Raw genomic sequence first — 18,756 nt, 5'->3', positions numbered from 1 at the left:
AATTAAAATTTTAAAATTCGTTACAATACAGAGGTATCTCCTTATTCAACGGTGGCTAAAACTGCTCCCTTGTTGACAGTGTCCACAGAGGCCAGAAACAACTCCACTTGTTATGATAACTTTGGTTTCTTCATGGCAGCTAAAGAGTTGTCCCAGCACTTGGGGACACTGAGGCAGACAGATTGCCCTGAGCTCAGGAGTTTGAGACCAGCCTGGGCAACATGGTGGAACCGCGTCTCTATAAAAAATACAAAAAAACAAAAATTATCTAGCCATGGTGGTGCACACCTGTAGACCCAGCTACTCAGGAGCGTGAGGTGGGAGGATGGCTTGAGCCTGGGAGGTGAAGGTTGCAGTGATCCGAGATCACATCACTGCACTCCAGCTTGGGCAACCCCCAGGCTTTCTCTCTCCCACCTCCAACAGAGTGAGACCCTGTCTCAAGAAAAGAAAAAAAAAGGGTAACTAGTCAACAACCAAAAAATAAAAAAAAATTAAAAAATTGGCAAAGGAAAATGTAAATTAAAACCACAATGAGATATCAACTTACCCATTAGGATGGCTATTACAAAATACAAAACAATCAAAACCAGAAAATATCCAGTGTTGGGAAGGATGTGGAGAAACTGGAACTTTATACATTACTGATGGAGATGTAAAATGATTCATCCACTCCAGAAAGTGGTATGGTGGTTCCCCCCAAAAATTAAACATAGAATTACCAAATTGATCCAGCTGTTCTCCTTGTGGGTACATACCCAAAAGAATTAAAAGCAAGGACTTGAACAAACGTAGGGGCACCTGTGGTCCTAGCAGCATCAATCACAGTAGCCAAGAGGCGGAAGCAACCTAAATGTCCATCGACGTGAATACATCAACAACATGTGGAACATTCATGCAAGGAATATCAGCCTTGAAAGGATGGAAATTCTGACACATTTTACAACATTGATAAAACTTGAGGAGCTTATACTAAGTGAAATAGGCCAGATACAAAAAGACAGATAGTGATAGTTCCCCTCAGATGAGGCACCTCTAAGAGTCAAATCCATAGAGACAGAAAGGAGAATGGAGGTTTCCAGAGCCAGGAGGGGGAATGGGGCGCTAGTGTTTACTGGGTGCAGAGTTTCAGCTGGGAAAGATGAACAGGTTCCAGGGGTAGCCGCACAATAGTGTGAATATAATTTAAAATGGCTAAGATGGCAAATTCTTCGTTAGGTATTTTTTTAACACACACACACACACACACACAAACAAGCATCTAGTTTAGGGATTCAGCAAGACCATACCCAAGAGCCAGGTTTCTCCCACTCCCTGCACCCTCCCTAAATTCTCAGGCCCACCTGGTGGAAAACGAGCCTCCCTGTGCCTGTGCCCCCCACAAAACAAACAAACAAAAACCCTGCCTGGCCTGCTTTTCTCTGCTATGGAACAGCAACACTTCAGCCCAGGACCATCATTTTCCTGAAGTGACCAAGTCCCACTGGGCCCTCGTCTGGGAGCTCAGGACCCCGGCCTCATTATTCCTGAAGGAAAGCACCCCTGAAAACACCCATTCTGGAACAGCCGGGGCAACAGCAGTGCCCCATCCCCTCCCCCGAGCCTTGTCCTTGTCTGAGCCAAAGGGCAGTTGCTCCTCGACGTCGTCCCAGAAGCATCTCTTGCAAGAACTAACATCCCTTCTTTCCTTTCTCTCTCCCACCCCCACCCCCAACTTAGAAGCGCTCTGAGCTCCTCCTAAATTGATCCTGCTATTTGAGGAATTAAATCTTTTCAGGAATTGAGACTCTCACCTCCTTAGAGTGACCAGAAATGAAGGAGTCGGCAACTGATGTTTTTAAATTCCCAAATTACAGATGGCAAACCAAGTTGTGGGGACTGGCACAGAGGGGAGGTGGAGGTTGGGGTTGGTGTAGGGAAGCAGGGCTGCCAGCTAGGCTTTGGGGACCTGTCCAGGCGGAGGGGACAGCCGCTACCAGCGATGAGCTGCAAATGGTAGGAGTGCCCAGCTCCTCCTGGCTGATTGGGGAAGATCTGACCCCACGCTTCTTACCCTGATGGAACCAGTGCTCCAAGTGGCCTCTCTTATTTCAGCATGTGCTGGGCTCAGCTGTAGGTGGTGCTGGGCCAGGGTCCAGCTCCTGTACAGCCTATGTCTCTGACAACGACCTTTCTGCCTGTGAAACTTTCGTGATTTGAATCCAAGCTCCGAGCCAGTGTCAGGGGGCGTGTCACTGGTCCGCACACCAGGACCGCAGGCCTGATTTCAATGGTGACAGTTCCAGCACTTGTACAGGAGCCCTGGGCTGGGCACACTATGTCATATTAACTTTCCATCCTGGGTTTTGAATATCAGAACCCTTGTGTAGGTGAAAAATCTGGAACCTTTACCCCGTAGTAGTTGACTAAGGAAACATAGAGCCTAACCTGCCGTACTCAGTGATGCTTTCTTTTAACTCAGTTTGTATTTTCTTCACCTCAAGGTGCATTTGAAAGACAGTGGCACATAGGGTGGCAGATAGGCCTTTATTTAATGTTCACACCAAGTGGGTACACTGAGTGGGAACCACCTTAATCTGCTGTTCATTTCTTGCAGCAGTTATGCAAGTAAGTGTCATGATCACCATTGTATAAATGAGGAAGTTGAAATGGAGAGAAATAAATAACTTGCCCAAAATCACCAACTGTGAAGCGGCCAGGGCTGGCCTCGGCCCCTAGAAACTGGGCAGAGCCATCTTTCCATCACGTAATTAATCACTGGGCTAATGGGCCTCATGCAGGAGCTCTTCTCTATTTCTCCTGTAGCTTGCAGAGGGCAGCTCACTGCTGAGCACAGGTTGCAGGCAGTTTGTCCGTGTGCCCCAAAGCCCTCTGTAGGAAACCGCAGGCCAACAAATGCACGTAGAGCCTGGGGACGCCCAGGACTTGGCCTTCATCTCAATGCTGGAGCTATTTGATCCAATCGTTTACAAGCCACAAACCATGTTAGCAAAGGAAACATTCTCTCACATGAAGTGCAACTCCATGCCCATTTAATGCACACAGCAGCAGCGCAAGTTAGCGAGCACAGCTGTTCTCTGAGGAGAATGCTCCTCCTGCCCTCTCTGAGAAACCAAACAGCAACCACAAGGAAATCACATGTTGAGTGAGGGCTGTAAACCCAAAGACCCTGGTGATTGAGATCTCCAACTTTAAAGAACTGCTAAAGAATAAGTGTGTGCCTGCCCAGTCAGTGGGCAGCCCTCAGCCTTGGCCGCAGGGCAGATGTGAGGCCACGAACTGATAGCACGGGAGCATGGGGCTAGGGTGGCCCAGCCATCCCCAGAACACTGAGCTACCCACTTCTATCTCCCCACCACAGCCTGATCCGCTTGGCACGTGCTGCTAGTGGTCAGCGTTCTGCTAGCCTGCCAGCTTTGCACCCCCTGGGTGGGAGGAGAATAGCGGAGGGATGATCCAGGTGCAGGAGGAGGCAGCGCGGGCTCAGAGATGTCTGGAGACCTTGGTCAGACAGCGAGGCACTGGCACTGTGTTCAAGCACCCTGTGCCCTGACTTCCAGCATCTCTGACGTGTGCACCCCTCACCAGAGAGGACTTTCTGTGCCACAAACAGCCCTTGTTCCCTGCTGTGTTCCTGTTATAAAATAGACTAGGCATTACAGGGTCTTCTGGAAGGTCAGAGCTATGACTGTCTTGCTTAAAGCTGAGAAAGCAGGAAGAGGAACACAGAAACTTCTGAACCTGGAGGCGGGCAGGCCCGGAGAGAGAGCAGTGTGCAGGTGTGCTTGCTGCTCCGCGGCCTTCAGCTCTCCCTTCTTGCAGGCCGCCTCCTCCATTCCCTCTCCTAAAGGACCTTGCCTTTCCTACACAACTCCATTTCATCCACAGCCAGTGGAGTGCTGGCCTTTTTTTTTTTCCTTTGTGTCTCCTTTTATTATTAAAATAAATTTTAATTGTGGTAAAATACACATAATGTAAAACGTATCATTTAGCCAGTTTTAAGTGTGCAGTTCTGTGACACTGAGGGCATTCACGTTATTATGCAACCATCACCACCTTCCACCTCCAGCACTTTTTCATCTTCCCAGACTGAACCTCTAGTTCATTAAACCACAACTTGTCCCCCCACTTCCAGCCCCTGCTACCACCATTCCACTTTCTGTCTCTATGATTTTGATCACTCTAGGAACCTCATATGAGTGACATCATACAGTCTCCTTTTGTGTCTGGCTTATTTCACTTACCACGATGTCCCCAAGGTTCATCCCTATCGTAGCGGGTGTCAGAACTTCCTGCCTTTCTAAGGCTGAAGGGTATTTCATTGTATGGCTAGACCGCATTTTGTTGATCCATTCATCTGTCAGTGAACACTTGGGGTGCTTCTACCTTTCGGTTATTGTAAATAACCCTGATGTGAACATGGGTGTGCAAATAGCTATTCAAGTCCCTGCTTTCAACTCTCTTGGGTGCATACCCAGAAGTGAGACTGCTGGGTCATATAATTCTGTTTCGTTTTTGGTGTTTGTTTGTTTGTTTGTTTGAGGAACCACCTTACTGATTTCCACAGTGGCCGGACCGCTCTGCATTCTCATTAGCTGTGTGTCAGGGTTCCGGGGCTCCCATTTCTTCACATCCTTGCCAACTTGTGATTTTTTGATAGCATTTTTGATAGCAGCCATCCTAATGGGTGTGAGGTGCTGCCATCATTTCTTTTTGAAATCAAGTGTCCAGTGCATGTGGTCTGAAAACTTAACAGGATTCTAAAGAGGCCACATCACATCTGAAATGTCTGCGTAGGTCTGTCCTGTCAGGCAAACACGTGTGCACTTTGCGTACACAGGCACACATCACTCTCACCTCTGTCTGTGCCTGGAGCGTGATTCCAGTTGGTTCTTGCTGTTGAGGTTGTCACTGATGGTGACCTGGTACCTGGTGAGACCCCATTTGCCAGAAGCACATGTGCACTGTGTTTGTTTCTTGGCTTCAGAACCATGACCACGCCTGCATCGCCTGTCGGATCATCTACCGGTCGGACGAGCACCACCCTCCCATCCTGCCCCCGAAGGCTGACCTGACCATCGGCCTGCACGGGGAGTGGGTGAGCCAGCGCTGCGAGGTGCGCCCCGAAGTCCTCTTCCTCACCCGCCACTTCATCTTCCATGACAACAACAACACCTGGGAGGGCCACTACTACCACTACTCAGACCCGGTGTGCAAGCACCCCACCTTCTCCATCTATGCCCGGGGCCGCTACAGCCGCGGCATGCTGTCGTCCAGGGTCATGGGAGGCACGGAGTTCGTGTTCAAAGGTAGGATGCCCATCTCGAGTCCCAGTATCACAGCCAATACATGGCCCTGTGACATTTTTGTGGAGGCAGAGCTGAGGGAAGGGACCGCTTTTCTGCCTGAGTTCCTAGGAAAGAAATCAGGGAGCCATTTCTGCCTCAGTCCTTCCCAACGCCCTCTGAGTTTCTCCCTGCTCAGAATGTATCAGGTGGACAGCCTCCGCTTGCAGGCCTGAGTGCGGGAGGAGTCCACTCCGCTGCATGTGGGGAGTTGCCAGTCCAGGGAGGATGTTACTGGGAACGAAATCTCTGGCCAGGTGCAGAGGCTCATGCCTGTAATCCCAACACTTTAGGAAACCAAGGCAGGAAGATCTCATGAGGCCAGAAGTTTGAAACCAGCCTGGGCAACGGAGTGAGGCCCGGACTCTATAAAAAATAAAATAAATTAGCCGGATGTGGTGGCATGTGCCTGTTATCCCAGCTATTCTGGAGGCTGAGCTAGGAGGATCGCTTGAGCCCAGGAAGTTGAGGCTGCAGTGAGATATGATTGTGCCACTGTACTCCAGCCTGGGCAACAGAGCAAGACCCCGTCTGTAAAAAAACAAAAAAAGAAATCTCAAGTCTGCGCTTTGTGTTTTTTATACACAACTCTGGCGGATTCCATGCTGCCCCTCTAATAACACTGCATTTGCTTGCATGCCACAATGCTTTCTCGAGTAGGCAGGAAAGAGGTATTAGTGACACCTCAGGTGCTCAGGGCTGTCCTTTCCAACCCTGAGGTTGTCGTGTAACTGAGAGGTTGTCACCTGCTTGGAGGTGGTAGCATCTGTGGGAAGGTTCAGGCTGTGTCCTTATCATTAAATGAGGAGGGGAGGGAGGGGCTACACCAGGCTGCTAGCAACAAAGCAGGACTTGTGGTTGCTATTTTTAGAAGGTTGCCTTTTTTTTTTTCAGTTTGAGCATTTTTGTAAAATGGTGTCGGCCCTATCATGCCAAATAAAGAGGGATAGCCTCGATCCCAGGTGACTCCTCCAGGATGGCATTCCAGGGTTCAGTCCCATTACTGTAAAATGTTTCTGTTAACCCAGAAAGTCCTGGAAGACTTTAGCCCTCCTTTTGGGTAGCAAGGTTTGCTCCAGGAATACAGGCCCTTTGAGAAACTTAATTGAGAGCAAGCAATCTTTACTTGACTCCACCCCGAAGCTCATCGTGTTATACACGGAAGTGGCCCCCTGGAGGGACCTTCAGAAGCAATTCTCCATAAAAGCTGGGGTTTGTATTTAATTGATTTACTCACATTTTTCTTGCTTGCAGCCTAACTTATTTTAGATGCCTGATGTATGGGCCCGTAGGAATGTATGAGAATGTCAACTAGAATAGGTGTTTGACACCAAAACTTTTAGAAACCCAAAAACCTTTTGATAAAAGCAAAATTCCAGCCTTTGTTGAGTATTTTTTTCAATCCCAAGGAGTCAGCATCACCAAATAAAACTCCTGAGGAGCACTCCGAGCTGTAGTTTTATTTCTTGCCTGCAGGCACTCCCAGCTGTATTCCGGGATCAGTGTTTCTACACCAGATGGTGTGTGTCGCGTGGCCACACCTGCAGCATATCGGTGTTACTGCCACCCAGATCAACAGGTTGAACTCTTCCCCGCCTGACAGTGCTGTGACGGCTACTGCAGTCAGACGGGTGGGTCCGTAGGTGGGACTGTTTTTGGAAAAGAAGCCTGTCTAGTTAGAGTGTGGCCAGTGCTTTCTGGGTGGTTTTCTGGGTCCCAGGCCGACTCCCTGGAGTCACGGAACTCTCGTCTCTCCTTGGCAGTGAATCACATGAAGGTCACCCCCATGGATGCAGCCACAGCCTCACTGCTCAACGTCTTCAACGGGAATGAGTGTGGGGCCGAGGGCTCCTGGCAGGTGGGCATCCAGCAGGATGTGACCCACACCAATGGCTGCGTGGCCCTGGGCATCAAACTACCTCACACGGAGTACGAGATCTTCAAAATGGAACAGGATGCCCGGGGACGCTATCTGCTGTTCAATGGCCAGAGGCCCAGCGATGGGTCCAGTCCAGACCGGCCAGAGAAGAGAGCCACGTCCTACCAGATGCCCTTGGTCCAGTGTGCCTCCTCTTCGCCGAGGGCAGAGGACCTCGCAGAAGACAGTGGAAGCCACCTGTATGGCCGGGCCCCTGGGAGGCACACCTGGCCCCTGCTGCTGGCTGCACTCGCCTGCCTTGTCACTCTGCTGCATTGGAACATCTGCAGATAGAAGTTTTAGAAAGTTGTATTTTTCCAAACCAGGATTCCTTACTATTGACAGATTTTCTTTACTGAAAGAAAAGACATTTATTCTTTTGATGCACTTGAATGCCAGAGAACTGTCCTTCTTTTTCTCCTCTCCCTCCCTCCCCACCCCTGAGTCATGAACAGCAAGGAGTGTTTGAAGTTTCTGCTTTGAACTCCGTCCAGCCTGATCCCTGGCCTGAGCAACTTCACAACAGTAATTGCACTTTAAGACAGCCGAGAGTTTTGGACAAGCGTGTTTGGTAGCAGGGATGAAAGCTAAGGCCTCTTATTTTTTTCTCTTAATTATTATTATATTTCTGAGTTAAACTTAGAAGAAACAACTATCAAGCTACAGTTTTTCCTGCCATTTTCCTGTGGTTGCAGCCTGTCTTCCTTTGAAATTGTTTTACTCTCTGAGTTTTATATGCTGGAATCCAATGCAGAGTTGGTTTGGGACTGTGATCAAGACACCTTTTATTAATAAAGAAGGGACACAGGTGTAGATATGTATATACAAAAAGATGTACGGTCTGGCTATACCACCTTCCTAGCCTTTACGCAAAAAAAGGGGAGAATCAAAGCTTTCATTTCAGAAATGTTGCGTGGAAAAGTATCTGTAATTAAAGTTTCGAAGTAATTTAACCTACTTTTACATCATTTGTCTTACCTTGTTGAGAGAGGAGACTCGCTTGTTGGCTTCTGGTTGTTGTAGGAGGCATGTGGCTTCCTAGCGCTCTCAGTAGACAGGACCACTGGGAAAATAGCAACGTCAATCCTGTTACACAGGAGCAGTGACAACGGGTGGCTGCAGAGTGGTACACGCCACACAAATGATAGAGAAAGTGTCCGTTCATTGCAGTTTCCTCTTCCTGGGGGACCTGAACCCTGACTCACACTGTCTTGTTAGGGGCAGGCGGAGGAAACGGCACTCTGGCATCCATGCCACCTTCTAAGATGAACATGCAGAGACAGAACTTTAGCTGCTCAGAGAGAGTGCAGTGGGCATGGTCTGCCCTGGGGGCTTGCTCCGTTAGACCCTGACTTGGCATGCAACCAAGTCTTTGTGTGAAGCCATCCTATCGTTGCACACACTGACCCACTCAGTGTCTCCTGCCGCTGATGTGGCTCTGTGCTGGCGGTTTCAGGGCCAGTGTACTTCTTCGCAGGGACATTAGGAGGGCGCAGGAGTGCATGTCTGCCCATTCCTTTGGAGTATCGTGGATGGTGCTATCCAGCACCAAGTGTTACTGCTCGCAGAGACTGAGGAGGGGAAGCGGGAGTAACCGAAAGCCAGATGGAACTAAAGCAAACATGGAAACCATGATCACGGCGAAGAGCCATCCTGGTATTTAAGAATTAACTTTATTAAATACTGCAGCATTCGGTGTGGCATTAAGTTTTAATGACCGCATAGAGTACCAAAGTGCTTTATATTTAGAATATATTTTAAGTTGTGGTGCAGACTGAGGGGGCTTATTGAAAATGAAAATACTAACTTAAATGTCTACCAAGTTCAATAAACAAAGATGTCAAAATACTCTCACAAATACATTTTATCTGTGGATCTATTTAATACTGATACTATCTTTAAAAGACATAATAGGCCGGGCGCGGTGGCTCAAGCCTGTAATCCCAGCACTTTGGGAGGCCGAGACAGGCGGATCATGAGGTCAGGAGATCGAGACCATCCTGGCTAACACGGTGAAACCCTGTCTCTACTAAAAAAAAATACAAAAAAACTAGCCGGGCAAGGTGGCGGGCGCCTGTAGTCCCAGCTACTCGGGAGGCTGAGGCAGGAGAATGGCGTAAACCCGGGAGGCGGAGCTTGCAGTGAGCTGAGATCCGGCCACTGCATTCCAGCCTGGGCGACAGAGCGAGACTCCATCTCAAAAAAAAAAGACATAATAAAATCATGTGAAAAACTGTATTCACTGGTGAAGAATACCTCAGTGACTTACCACAATTCAGTTCACAGGCACTCCCCTAGACTCAGCTATTGGTGCTTCTTAAAAATATGCTACATATACACACATATACATATACACAAATATATAGATATTAACGTGTATACAATGTATGTATATGTATATATTTCTTAAGGATGATATGAAATTCATGTGGTCTTACCACTTTCTGATACTACATAAATCCTAACCCACAAGAAACAACAGAATTTACTCACGGGTCACCGGCACCTTAGCTTTCTGCCTGATGCCATCTCACCCACGTACACTCCATCTTATCTTGGTTGTGTCGTGTTAGCCCAAATAAGACTCTAAATTCCCCCGTGTCCCACGATGATCTCCACGTTACGGGATTTCCCATCACCTCCAAGAAATAATGATTGACCTCTAAGAGCCGTTCAGGGTTGAGTGTCAGAAATGTTAACTCGAGACCATGGCGCTCTATCTGAGGAAGGCGTGTCTGGCCCCTAAATATTCTATCACAAGCTCAAAGTACACAGCACACAATCAGTGCTGGCCAGCCTCCCCCTCAGTTAGGAGCAGGTCATTCTACGTGGGAATACCAGATTCAGGGAAGGTGGTGAAGAGCGAATAAGACCTGCTGGGACCAGGCTTCCTCCCCTGGGGAGCAGGCTGATGAGGGCCAGGTCGGAAGGCTGTTCTTTGGGCAATCGTAAAATCTGGACTTCTACTTTAGAAGTAGAAGATGAAGTACTAGAAGTAGAAAATTTAGACTTCTACTTCATACCATCCAAGTTGACCTGGGGCTCAAAAGGAAATTCCTGGCCTTCTGACTATAGCTGGTACAGAACTAAAGGTCGGTTTGCTCAGACACGACAAGTTCTGGTGTCAGAGAGCAGGATCACACATCACACTCAGGTCTGCCACCTCCAGGTGACGTCGTCGTAGCAGTCCGCAACAGTTGTCTGATCCCGTGGGGGCATGCTACGGTAACTCAGCAGCACCACCACGAAGGGCCTGTCAGGGAGGCCCAGCAGGGACCACACGCACCTGTGGGAACGACTTGACTGTCAGGCTCTTGTGGTTTCTGGGTGAAGGAAGAGCTTTACTGATAACAAACAAGCCATTCTCTATTCCACTAACTCTTAAAATATATTCTGAAAACAACGATGATCTTCACAACAGTGTTGTGTTTTAACATTGCAATGTTTTGTCTTAACATGGTACACCCAATCCTTGGAAGACAAACTAGGAACACAGCAATGGGATACCGAAGTCAGCAGACAGCATCTAATTAGGCATTGCGGGACACTGTCCTCAAAGGAAAATGCCAGAGAGCCTGGGGACAGGGAGAGAGTGGGTCCACTCACACGCAGAGACCTTCCCTACCCCACACAGCCTTCTCTGGCTTTCTTGAGACATCTGAGCTTGCTTTCTGCTTTTTTTTTTTTTTGGAGATGGAGTCTCGCTCTGTCGCCCAGGCTGGAGTGCAGTGGCGCGATCTCGGCTCACTGCAAGCTCCACCTCCCGGGTTCACGCCATTCTCCTGCCTCAGCCTCCCGAGTAGCTGGGACTACAGGCATCTGCCACCACGCCCGGCTAATTTTTTGTATTTTCACTAGAGACAGGGTTTCACCGTGTTAGCCAGGATGGTCTCGATCTTCTGACCTCGTGATCTGCCCGCCTCAGCCTCCCAAAGTGCTGGGATTACAGGAGTGAGCCACCGCACCTGGCCGACATCTGAGCTTTCATGAGTCCAAACATCTTTTATGGAAATATCTGCATCAAGAACAAATGCAGTTTGGATCAATGTTTCCCACCAATGTCTAGATTTATGAGAAAATGCCAAGCGTTCTTTTCTTACCAGTAAGAGAATCACATGTCCTAAAGAAAAGAATTAAATTCTTCAAATCCCCAAATCTAAGACTGTTCCTGAGTGTTCCTGGCTTGGGTCAACAATCTCTAAATATAAAATTGGGCTCCTGTTTGGTCACAATCCCATTTTCCTGGTGTTTGACTAGGCAGAAGTAACACTGTCTTAGAAAAAAAAGTTAGAGAAGTATGGCCTTCAACTTCTCCATCGGCTGAGATGTGATCACATTGACACACTGCACTTTATATAGTCATACCTAGTCAAGAGAGACCTACCTGATGCCACCCAAGCTGTGAAACTGGACGCACATGCACCTCCTTTACTCCAATGCACAGTTGCTCTTGAAAGCAGGTGGCAGTGTCTGACCCTAGCCTCCCATTCCAAGAATAAGGCCACGGTTTCCACAGGCTCAGCTTGGTCGCTTTGTTTCTGATGTCTATGGAACAACCACTTCCATAGCCTACGGCCTCTGAAACACTCCGTGAGCATTTCTACCCCCTCTTCATTTAATGAATTTCATGCAGCTGTTACACTAGACTTCAGAAGCACAAGAGAGTTTGTGGGCACAGATTGCTGTGCTTTGCAGCCTTAGCCTCTGAAACTCTGTTGATCAAAGTCTTGATTTCCTGAGCTGGAGGAAGGATTGGCACTCTTGCCAGCCTCTAAGGAGTTGCTCCAGCCTTTTTCTCAGGAAGTTGCTTCTTCTCAAGTGAAATGAAAGGCAGAGGAGAGGCCGGGCGCGGTGGCTCAAGCCTGTAATCCCAGCACTTTGGGAGGCCGAGATGGGCAGATCATGAGGTCAGGAGTTCGAGACCATCCTGGCTAATACAGTGAAACCCCATCTCTACTAAAAAATACAAAAAAAAAAAAAAAAAACTAGCCGGGGGACAAGGCGGGGGCCTGGAGTCCCAGCTACTCGGGAGGCTGAGACAGGAGAATGGCGGGAACCCGGGAGGCGGAGCTTGCAGTGAGCTGAGATCCGGCCACTGCACTCCAGCCTGGGCAGCAGAGCAAGACTCCGTCTCAAAAAAAAAAAAAAAAAAAAGCAGAGGAGAAACTTCCAGAAGGTTGGAAACTGTATTTTCCAAGGGCTTTAGGCATTTGAGGCCTAAGTCTTCTTTCTGTAGCTGATGAGGCTACATATGCAAGACAATTGAGAGACTTTGACCTTCAGAAAATCAAGATGATAGCAAACTAGTGAGGACCACTATCTACTAAGAGAGCTCACGTGCAGAACATCTTTCTGTCTCCTCAATAAAACAGTCCAGATTCTCACAGGCTAGGAGTAGAGTAATACATCTGCCATGAGATCCGTTTATGTAGAGGGAAAAACTGAGATATCTGTTACGTGTTGAAGTTTTATCCTCCAACTCATTTAGGAAATGAAGCCGTTTTATATCTAGATTCCAGCATTACCTATATGAAAGAAAATAGTTCATTAGCCTCATAGGATCCTTAACTTATAGCATTTTTTAAAGTCCCTTAAAAGAGTCTATAGTCTCCGACGGGTTCTAATGCAGAAGAGGGAATACCCCGTTATATCAGAAGTAAGCAGTTTGGCAGGGTAAGACTGGGTAGGCAGTCTGAGAGACAGAACTGTAACAAGATAGCTCTCTACCCACACTGCTGCTGTTCTGTGCCCGACAAACGTGAAAGGCACCTTAGTAAAACATGGGGCTGGTTTGTCCTGACAGTCATTTGCACAGCTTTTGCACAACTTTTAGAAGGTATTTTCTTCCTAATATCAAATGGAGAGCACAGCAATGCAAGTACTAGAGCCCATCAAAAAGCAATACTATTCTTCACAGCATTCTCTGCCATTTATGTAGGAAGAGAAGCAGCCAGCATCCCACCTCCAGTTGACACCTTTATCCATTGTCGACATGAAAGTCTTTTCCTCTTGCAGTTGCGTATCTATTTCGCCAATGGACAAAACAATTCTTCTTCACTCCTTGCTCTGGATTACATAGCCCAACAAATCTGGCCAGCTGTTAAAATATTGACTAAAATAAAGCTAATGAATATAGGCTTGAATGCCTTGGCAACTTCAACCAACTGACAAGGCATCATTAATTTCATGTTATAGATGATAAAAGTGGAGCTTTCTGAGGTTAAGGGTTAAGAAGCCAAAGAGCATTGATTTAGCTCTTCTTTTTTTTGCCCCGGAATTTTAGCCTGGCTTTCTTAAAAACAACAACAGCCATTTCTCGAATGCACACTAAATCATATGGTCTTGTACTCAGTTCCATACAAGCATACTTGATTAATTTTCGTAACAACTTACTACAGCAAGATACTTTACAGTTTTAAATTCTTACTGAAAAATCTGGTTATGACTTTCCATGTTCTCGTCCCAACAGTTTTTTTTTTTTTGTTTTGTTTTTTTTTTTTTGAGATGGAATCTTGCTCAGTCGTTCAGGCTGAAGTGCCGTGGTGCAATCTCAGCTCACTGCAAGCTCCGCCTCCTGGGTTCACGCCATTCTCCTGCCCCAGCCAGCCTCCCAAGTAGCTGGGACTACAGGCACCCATCACCATGCCCAGCTAATTTTGGTAGAGACAGGCTTTCACCGTGTTAGGCAGGATGGTCTCAATCTCCCGACCTTGTAAACCACCCGCCTTGGCCTCCCAAAGTGCTGAGATTACAGGCGTGAGCCACCACGCCCGGCCAGCTTTTTATTTTTAAGGCCTCCACCACTGACCCCTCCAGAACATGTGGACTCAGTGATGCTTACAAAGCCTCTGACCTGGCTCCGGACTTGGGAAGAGAAAAAGTAGAGATCAGTGGGGCGTCAGACTCTGCTTTTCAGTATGAGTGGGAATCACCAATCTCAGTCCCTTGATCCAGGCTGAGCAAAGTCAGGGGAAACTGTTTCCTCCCAGAAACTGTCCAGGCAGAACAATGGGTGCCCTCCTACAGCAAGTGGGCAATTTCACCTTTCAAACATTCTCCAGTTTGAGTGACCCTCAGCTCCTCAGCCAGTCCAAGAACAATTCCTTCCAGATCTCTCCTGGCCCAAGGTCTCCAGGCCAGTGAGGGAAGGTGCCTTCAAGGGGAGCTCCTGCACACATGCACACACACTTGATTTTCCATTTCAAGTGACAAATATTTGAACATCTCAGGTGAAGCTGGAGAGATATCTAATGTCCTTAATGAAGCTCCTCAAATAAATGTGTGTTGTGGACACACAGTCGTGTGAGGGATCTTGTAGGCAGAAGTGTGTACCCTTTCACGTCTGCACTCTTCTAGGCCACCGGTATACTTTCGTGAATTGTTCTAGCACACTACTCTCACATCAGCCCTGGCCTATCCCACCTTCTGCGTAAAGCCACATTTGCAAATGGTTAATAAAAGTATCTATTGCCTAGTCATCACTTACTCAAACCCTCCATAACTTCTCCCAGTGTTTGCACCCAAGTCAAACGTCCAACCATTGCTTCAATCTGCAAGGCAGTGCTGTGAACTGGGCCATGGTCTGGTCACTTCAAATATGCAGGCTTGCTGACATTTTGAGGATGAAGTGCTCAGGACGGGAGGCCAAGCTCAGCAGAATAGGCTCTGAGGAAAATCCAGGAGATGCTCTCCATAGTAAGTTATGAAGGTATCTCCTACTGGTCCCTCCAGTTCTCCTCTCCACCCCTTCCTATCCTCCTTCCCCACACTGACTATAGCAGCGGGCTCCCTTGCCTTCTGCCTTCTAACTGGATTCAGCTAACAGGGTGTAGATGGGTGATCCCTGGCAGGAGGAGCGGGTAGGGGTGCCTACTCCCATCACACAGCTCTCTCCACAAGACCTCCCTGTCTAGGTTACCAGCAGCCACTTCCTCCTTTGCCCCTTCAGATCTTGGATATTTTGGTTCCCACTGCTAGTGGCCCTGGAAAACTGCAGTAGCTCTAGTTGATTTTTCTAAATTTGTGGTCCCTACTTTTGTAAATAATCTTCATTTTTCCCTTTTGATGAGGGACTCTTTGTAGCATATCTGACATATTGATGTTCTCTCTTTGTAGCATATCTGACTTTATTAGAGGGAACAAGTGAATATAAGCTAGAATCACCTTTTCCTGATGAGGACTTCCTGCTTCAAATTTGGTGCCAGCTTTTCTGAGGATGTGTTTCATTTCATAAGTAGTAAAATCCTTCTTCAGCAAACGCAATCTTCTGGTGCATGTCTCCACCCCAAGTCACCTCTCCTGCACTTACAAACCCTGTTAACCTGTACACAGGTCAGCTACTGGGCAAGAGAAATGGACAGCAGAGAAGAGGTGATGTCACACAAGAAGCTGAACTGCCCGGGTTCCACATGGACAAGTTTGATGAAAAATATTTTCCACATTATAGAAACTTCACTCTCTATTCTAGTGGCAGACTGTATATCTGATAATACAGATTAAATTTCATATTTTTACCCCAAGCTGTTTTCTGTGTCTCCATTTTCTATTAATCTTCCCAAAAATGATGTATAGAGTCACTATGACTTTGAACTAATCAATACTCTTATTTTCAATGTGAAAAGTTCAATGACAAGACATTTAGTGTGTTTTTAAAAAGACATCTTTTTTATTGCAGTAAGAACACTTCACATGAGATCTACACTTTTAATAGATTTTTAAGTGCACAAGACAATGTTGTTAATTATAGGCACCATGCTGTACAGCAGATCTCTGGAACCTACTCCTCTTGTATAACAAAACTTTACACCCTTTGAGCAGTACCTCCACCCAAGCCCCTGGAAGCCACCATTTCACTATTTCTATGAGTTTGGCTATTTTGGATTCCTCATATAAGTGAAAAACACAGTATTTGTACTTCTGTGACTGGCTTATTTCACCTAACATAATGTCCTCCAGGTTCGTCCATGTTGTCACATACACAAGATTTTCTTCTTTTTTAGGGCTGAAAAATATTGCATTGTGTGTGTAGATCACATTTTCTTTATCCATTCATCCACTGATGGACAATATCTTACATATTGATTCCATATTTTACATATTGAATACTACAATGAAAGGGGGAGTACAAATATCTCTTCAAGATCTGATTTCAGTGTTTCTGGATATATACCCAGTAGTGGGATTTCTGGGTAATATGATAGTTCTATTTTTAATTTTTTGAGGAATCTCCAAACTGTTTTTTATAGTGGTTGCACCATTTTACATTTCTTCCAGTCTTGCAAAGGAGCTCCAATTTCTCCACATTTTCTCCAGCACTTGCTATCTTTTTTTTTTTTTTAATAATGGCCGTCTTAGCAGATGTGAGGTAATATCTCATTGTGGTTTTGATTTGCATTTCCCTGATGATTAGTAACATGGAGCATCTTTTCATATTCCTGTTGGCCATTTGCATATCTTCTTTAGAGAAATGTTTATTCAAGTATTTTACCCACTTTTTAATTGGGTTATTAGGATTTTTTGCTATTGAGTTTTAGGAGTTTCTTATATATCTGTATATCAGATATATGGCTTGAAAATATTTTCTCCCCTTCTGTAGGTTGGCTTTTTATTCTAAGAATAAACTTAACTAAGGATGAAAGACTTATACAATGAAAACTATGAAACATTAATGAAGGAAAAAAGACACAACTAAATAGAAAGATATTACTTACTCATGGAATGAAAGGCATAATATTGTTACAACGTCCATACTACCCAAAGTGATCTACAGATTCAATTCAATCCCTATCAACATCCCAATCACAGTTTTTACAGAAATAAACCTAAAATTTGTATGAAAAAGCCCCAAATAATCAAAACATACTGAAAAAGAAGAATAAATCTAGAGGCATCATTTTGTTCTGACTTCAAAATATATTACAAAGCCGCAGTAATCAAAACACCACGGTACTGACATGAAGACATAGACATGTAGACCAATGGAACAGAATAGAGAAACCAGAAATAGACCACATATATATAGTCAACCACTTTTCTACAGAGCTACCAAGAATAAACATAGGGAAAAGATAGTTTCACCAATACATAATTTTGGGAAAACTGGATATCAACATACAAAAGAATAAATTGGGACTTTTTTTTTTTTTTTTTGATACGGAGTCTCGCTCTGTCGCCCAGGCTGGAGTGCAGTGGCCGGATCTCAGCTCACTGCAAGCTCCGCCTCCTGGGTTTACGCCATTATCCTGCCTCAGCCTCCCAAGTAGCTGGGACTACAGGCGCCCGCCACCTTTTATCTCACACAATATACAAAAATGAACTCAATGTAGATTAAAGACTTGAAAATATAACCTGAAACCATAAAATTCATAGAAGAAAACATAGGTGAAAGTTTCATGACACTGGTCTTGATGATGATTTCATGGACACGACACTAAAAGCATAGGCAACAAAAGCAAAAATAAACAAATGGGACCACATCAAACTAAAAAGCTTCTGCACAGTGAAGGCAACAATGAGCACAGTGAAGAAGCAACCTGCAGAATGGGAAAATATCTGGCAACCATTCATCAGATAAGGGATTCATAAATAAGATATATAAAGAATTCCTACACTCAATAGCAAAAACAGAACAAACAAAACCCAAGTAACTTTATTTAAAAGAATGGGTGAGAGACTGGAATAAACATTTTCCCAAAAATATATTACATTTTATATTGTCTTCCTTGACAATTACTTTTCACTGTGAAAACCACTCAATGATGTCACAGATGGGTTTCATAAACATGGAAGTTCAGACTTCATGAAAGATTTGGCCAAAGACGAAAAATAGCTCTGATTTCCAAACACAAATCATTTCAATGAGCAAAAAAACAAAGTGCCTGGTATGATAAAATGCATTCTCTCAACCTTCTTTGAGTGCGTTCCAGCACAAATGTCTATCTACAGTATTCACAGCAAATTCTAGCCAACCTCTGCATTTCCTTATTAGCTTGAAACTAAATGGCAGGAAACACCCAGGGGCACTCATAACACTAGAATCTTGTGCCAATTTAAAACTGGATAGACAGTACTGTGGAGCTGGTTTCTTAATACTTTGAAAAATTCCATTGAAATGAGAGATAACAAACTTGAAAGGAAAGTACTTTTTGCATCAATAAATAAAACATCAAAGTGATTATTGAGCCAAAGATCCAAAGGAGTCATGTGCAGTTTTTAGTATAATAAAGCACTGAATATGAATTCATATGATCAGCCTGGTTAAAAAAAATAGCAATACTTTCTATTTCTGGAACAACCTTTCTCCTAGGGAATGATGGAGGCACTAATGTCACTGTACTTAGCCCAGTTTTATACTTGTGCTTTGTTTCTGATCATTTTCCCAAATAACAGAGCGCCAGTAAGTTAATCTCAGTTTCAAATCACTTGACAAACACCAGAATGTTAGAGGAAATGGTGGTGATAAAATAATTAAAAGCAACACGAATTCTGCAAGCC

The 18,756-nt window shown here is 45.6% G+C and overlaps 1 protein-coding gene and 1 long non-coding RNA gene across 7 annotated transcripts in view; one reads left to right on the top strand and one right to left on the bottom strand.

The window, feature by feature from the left end:
- The window catches only part of APCDD1 (APC down-regulated 1), a 34,362-nt gene extending 26,142 nt beyond the window's left edge, over nucleotides 1-8,220 (top strand). The window contains exons 4-5 of one of the 2 annotated variants that reach the window (XM_017868809.1): nucleotides 4,988-5,309; nucleotides 7,109-8,220. In XM_017868809.1, coding sequence (XP_017724298.1) covers nucleotides 4,988-5,309; nucleotides 7,109-7,557 — 771 coding nt within the window. In that variant the 3' untranslated portion in view covers nucleotides 7,558-8,220. The other variant, XM_017868810.1, reaches the window with a different exon arrangement.
- LOC108527491 (uncharacterized) overlaps nucleotides 1-18,756 on the bottom strand; it is a 54,563-nt gene that overhangs the window by 8,332 nt on the left and 27,475 nt on the right. For all 5 annotated transcript variants that reach the window (XR_001884824.1, XR_001884821.1, XR_001884823.1 and 2 more), the window contains exon 3: nucleotides 8,242-8,326. This is a non-coding gene — a long non-coding RNA (uncharacterized LOC108527491). The remainder of the gene's footprint in view (nucleotides 1-8,241; nucleotides 8,327-18,756) is intronic.

This window comes from Rhinopithecus bieti, unplaced genomic scaffold, assembly GCF_001698545.2.
Source record: "Rhinopithecus bieti isolate Rb0 unplaced genomic scaffold, ASM169854v2 scaffold_4654, whole genome shotgun sequence".
In the NCBI taxonomy this organism is placed as follows: domain Eukaryota; kingdom Metazoa; phylum Chordata; class Mammalia; order Primates; family Cercopithecidae; genus Rhinopithecus; species Rhinopithecus bieti.
Note: the sequence above shows the minus strand (reverse complement) of the source record. Positions and strands in the feature narration are given on the sequence as shown.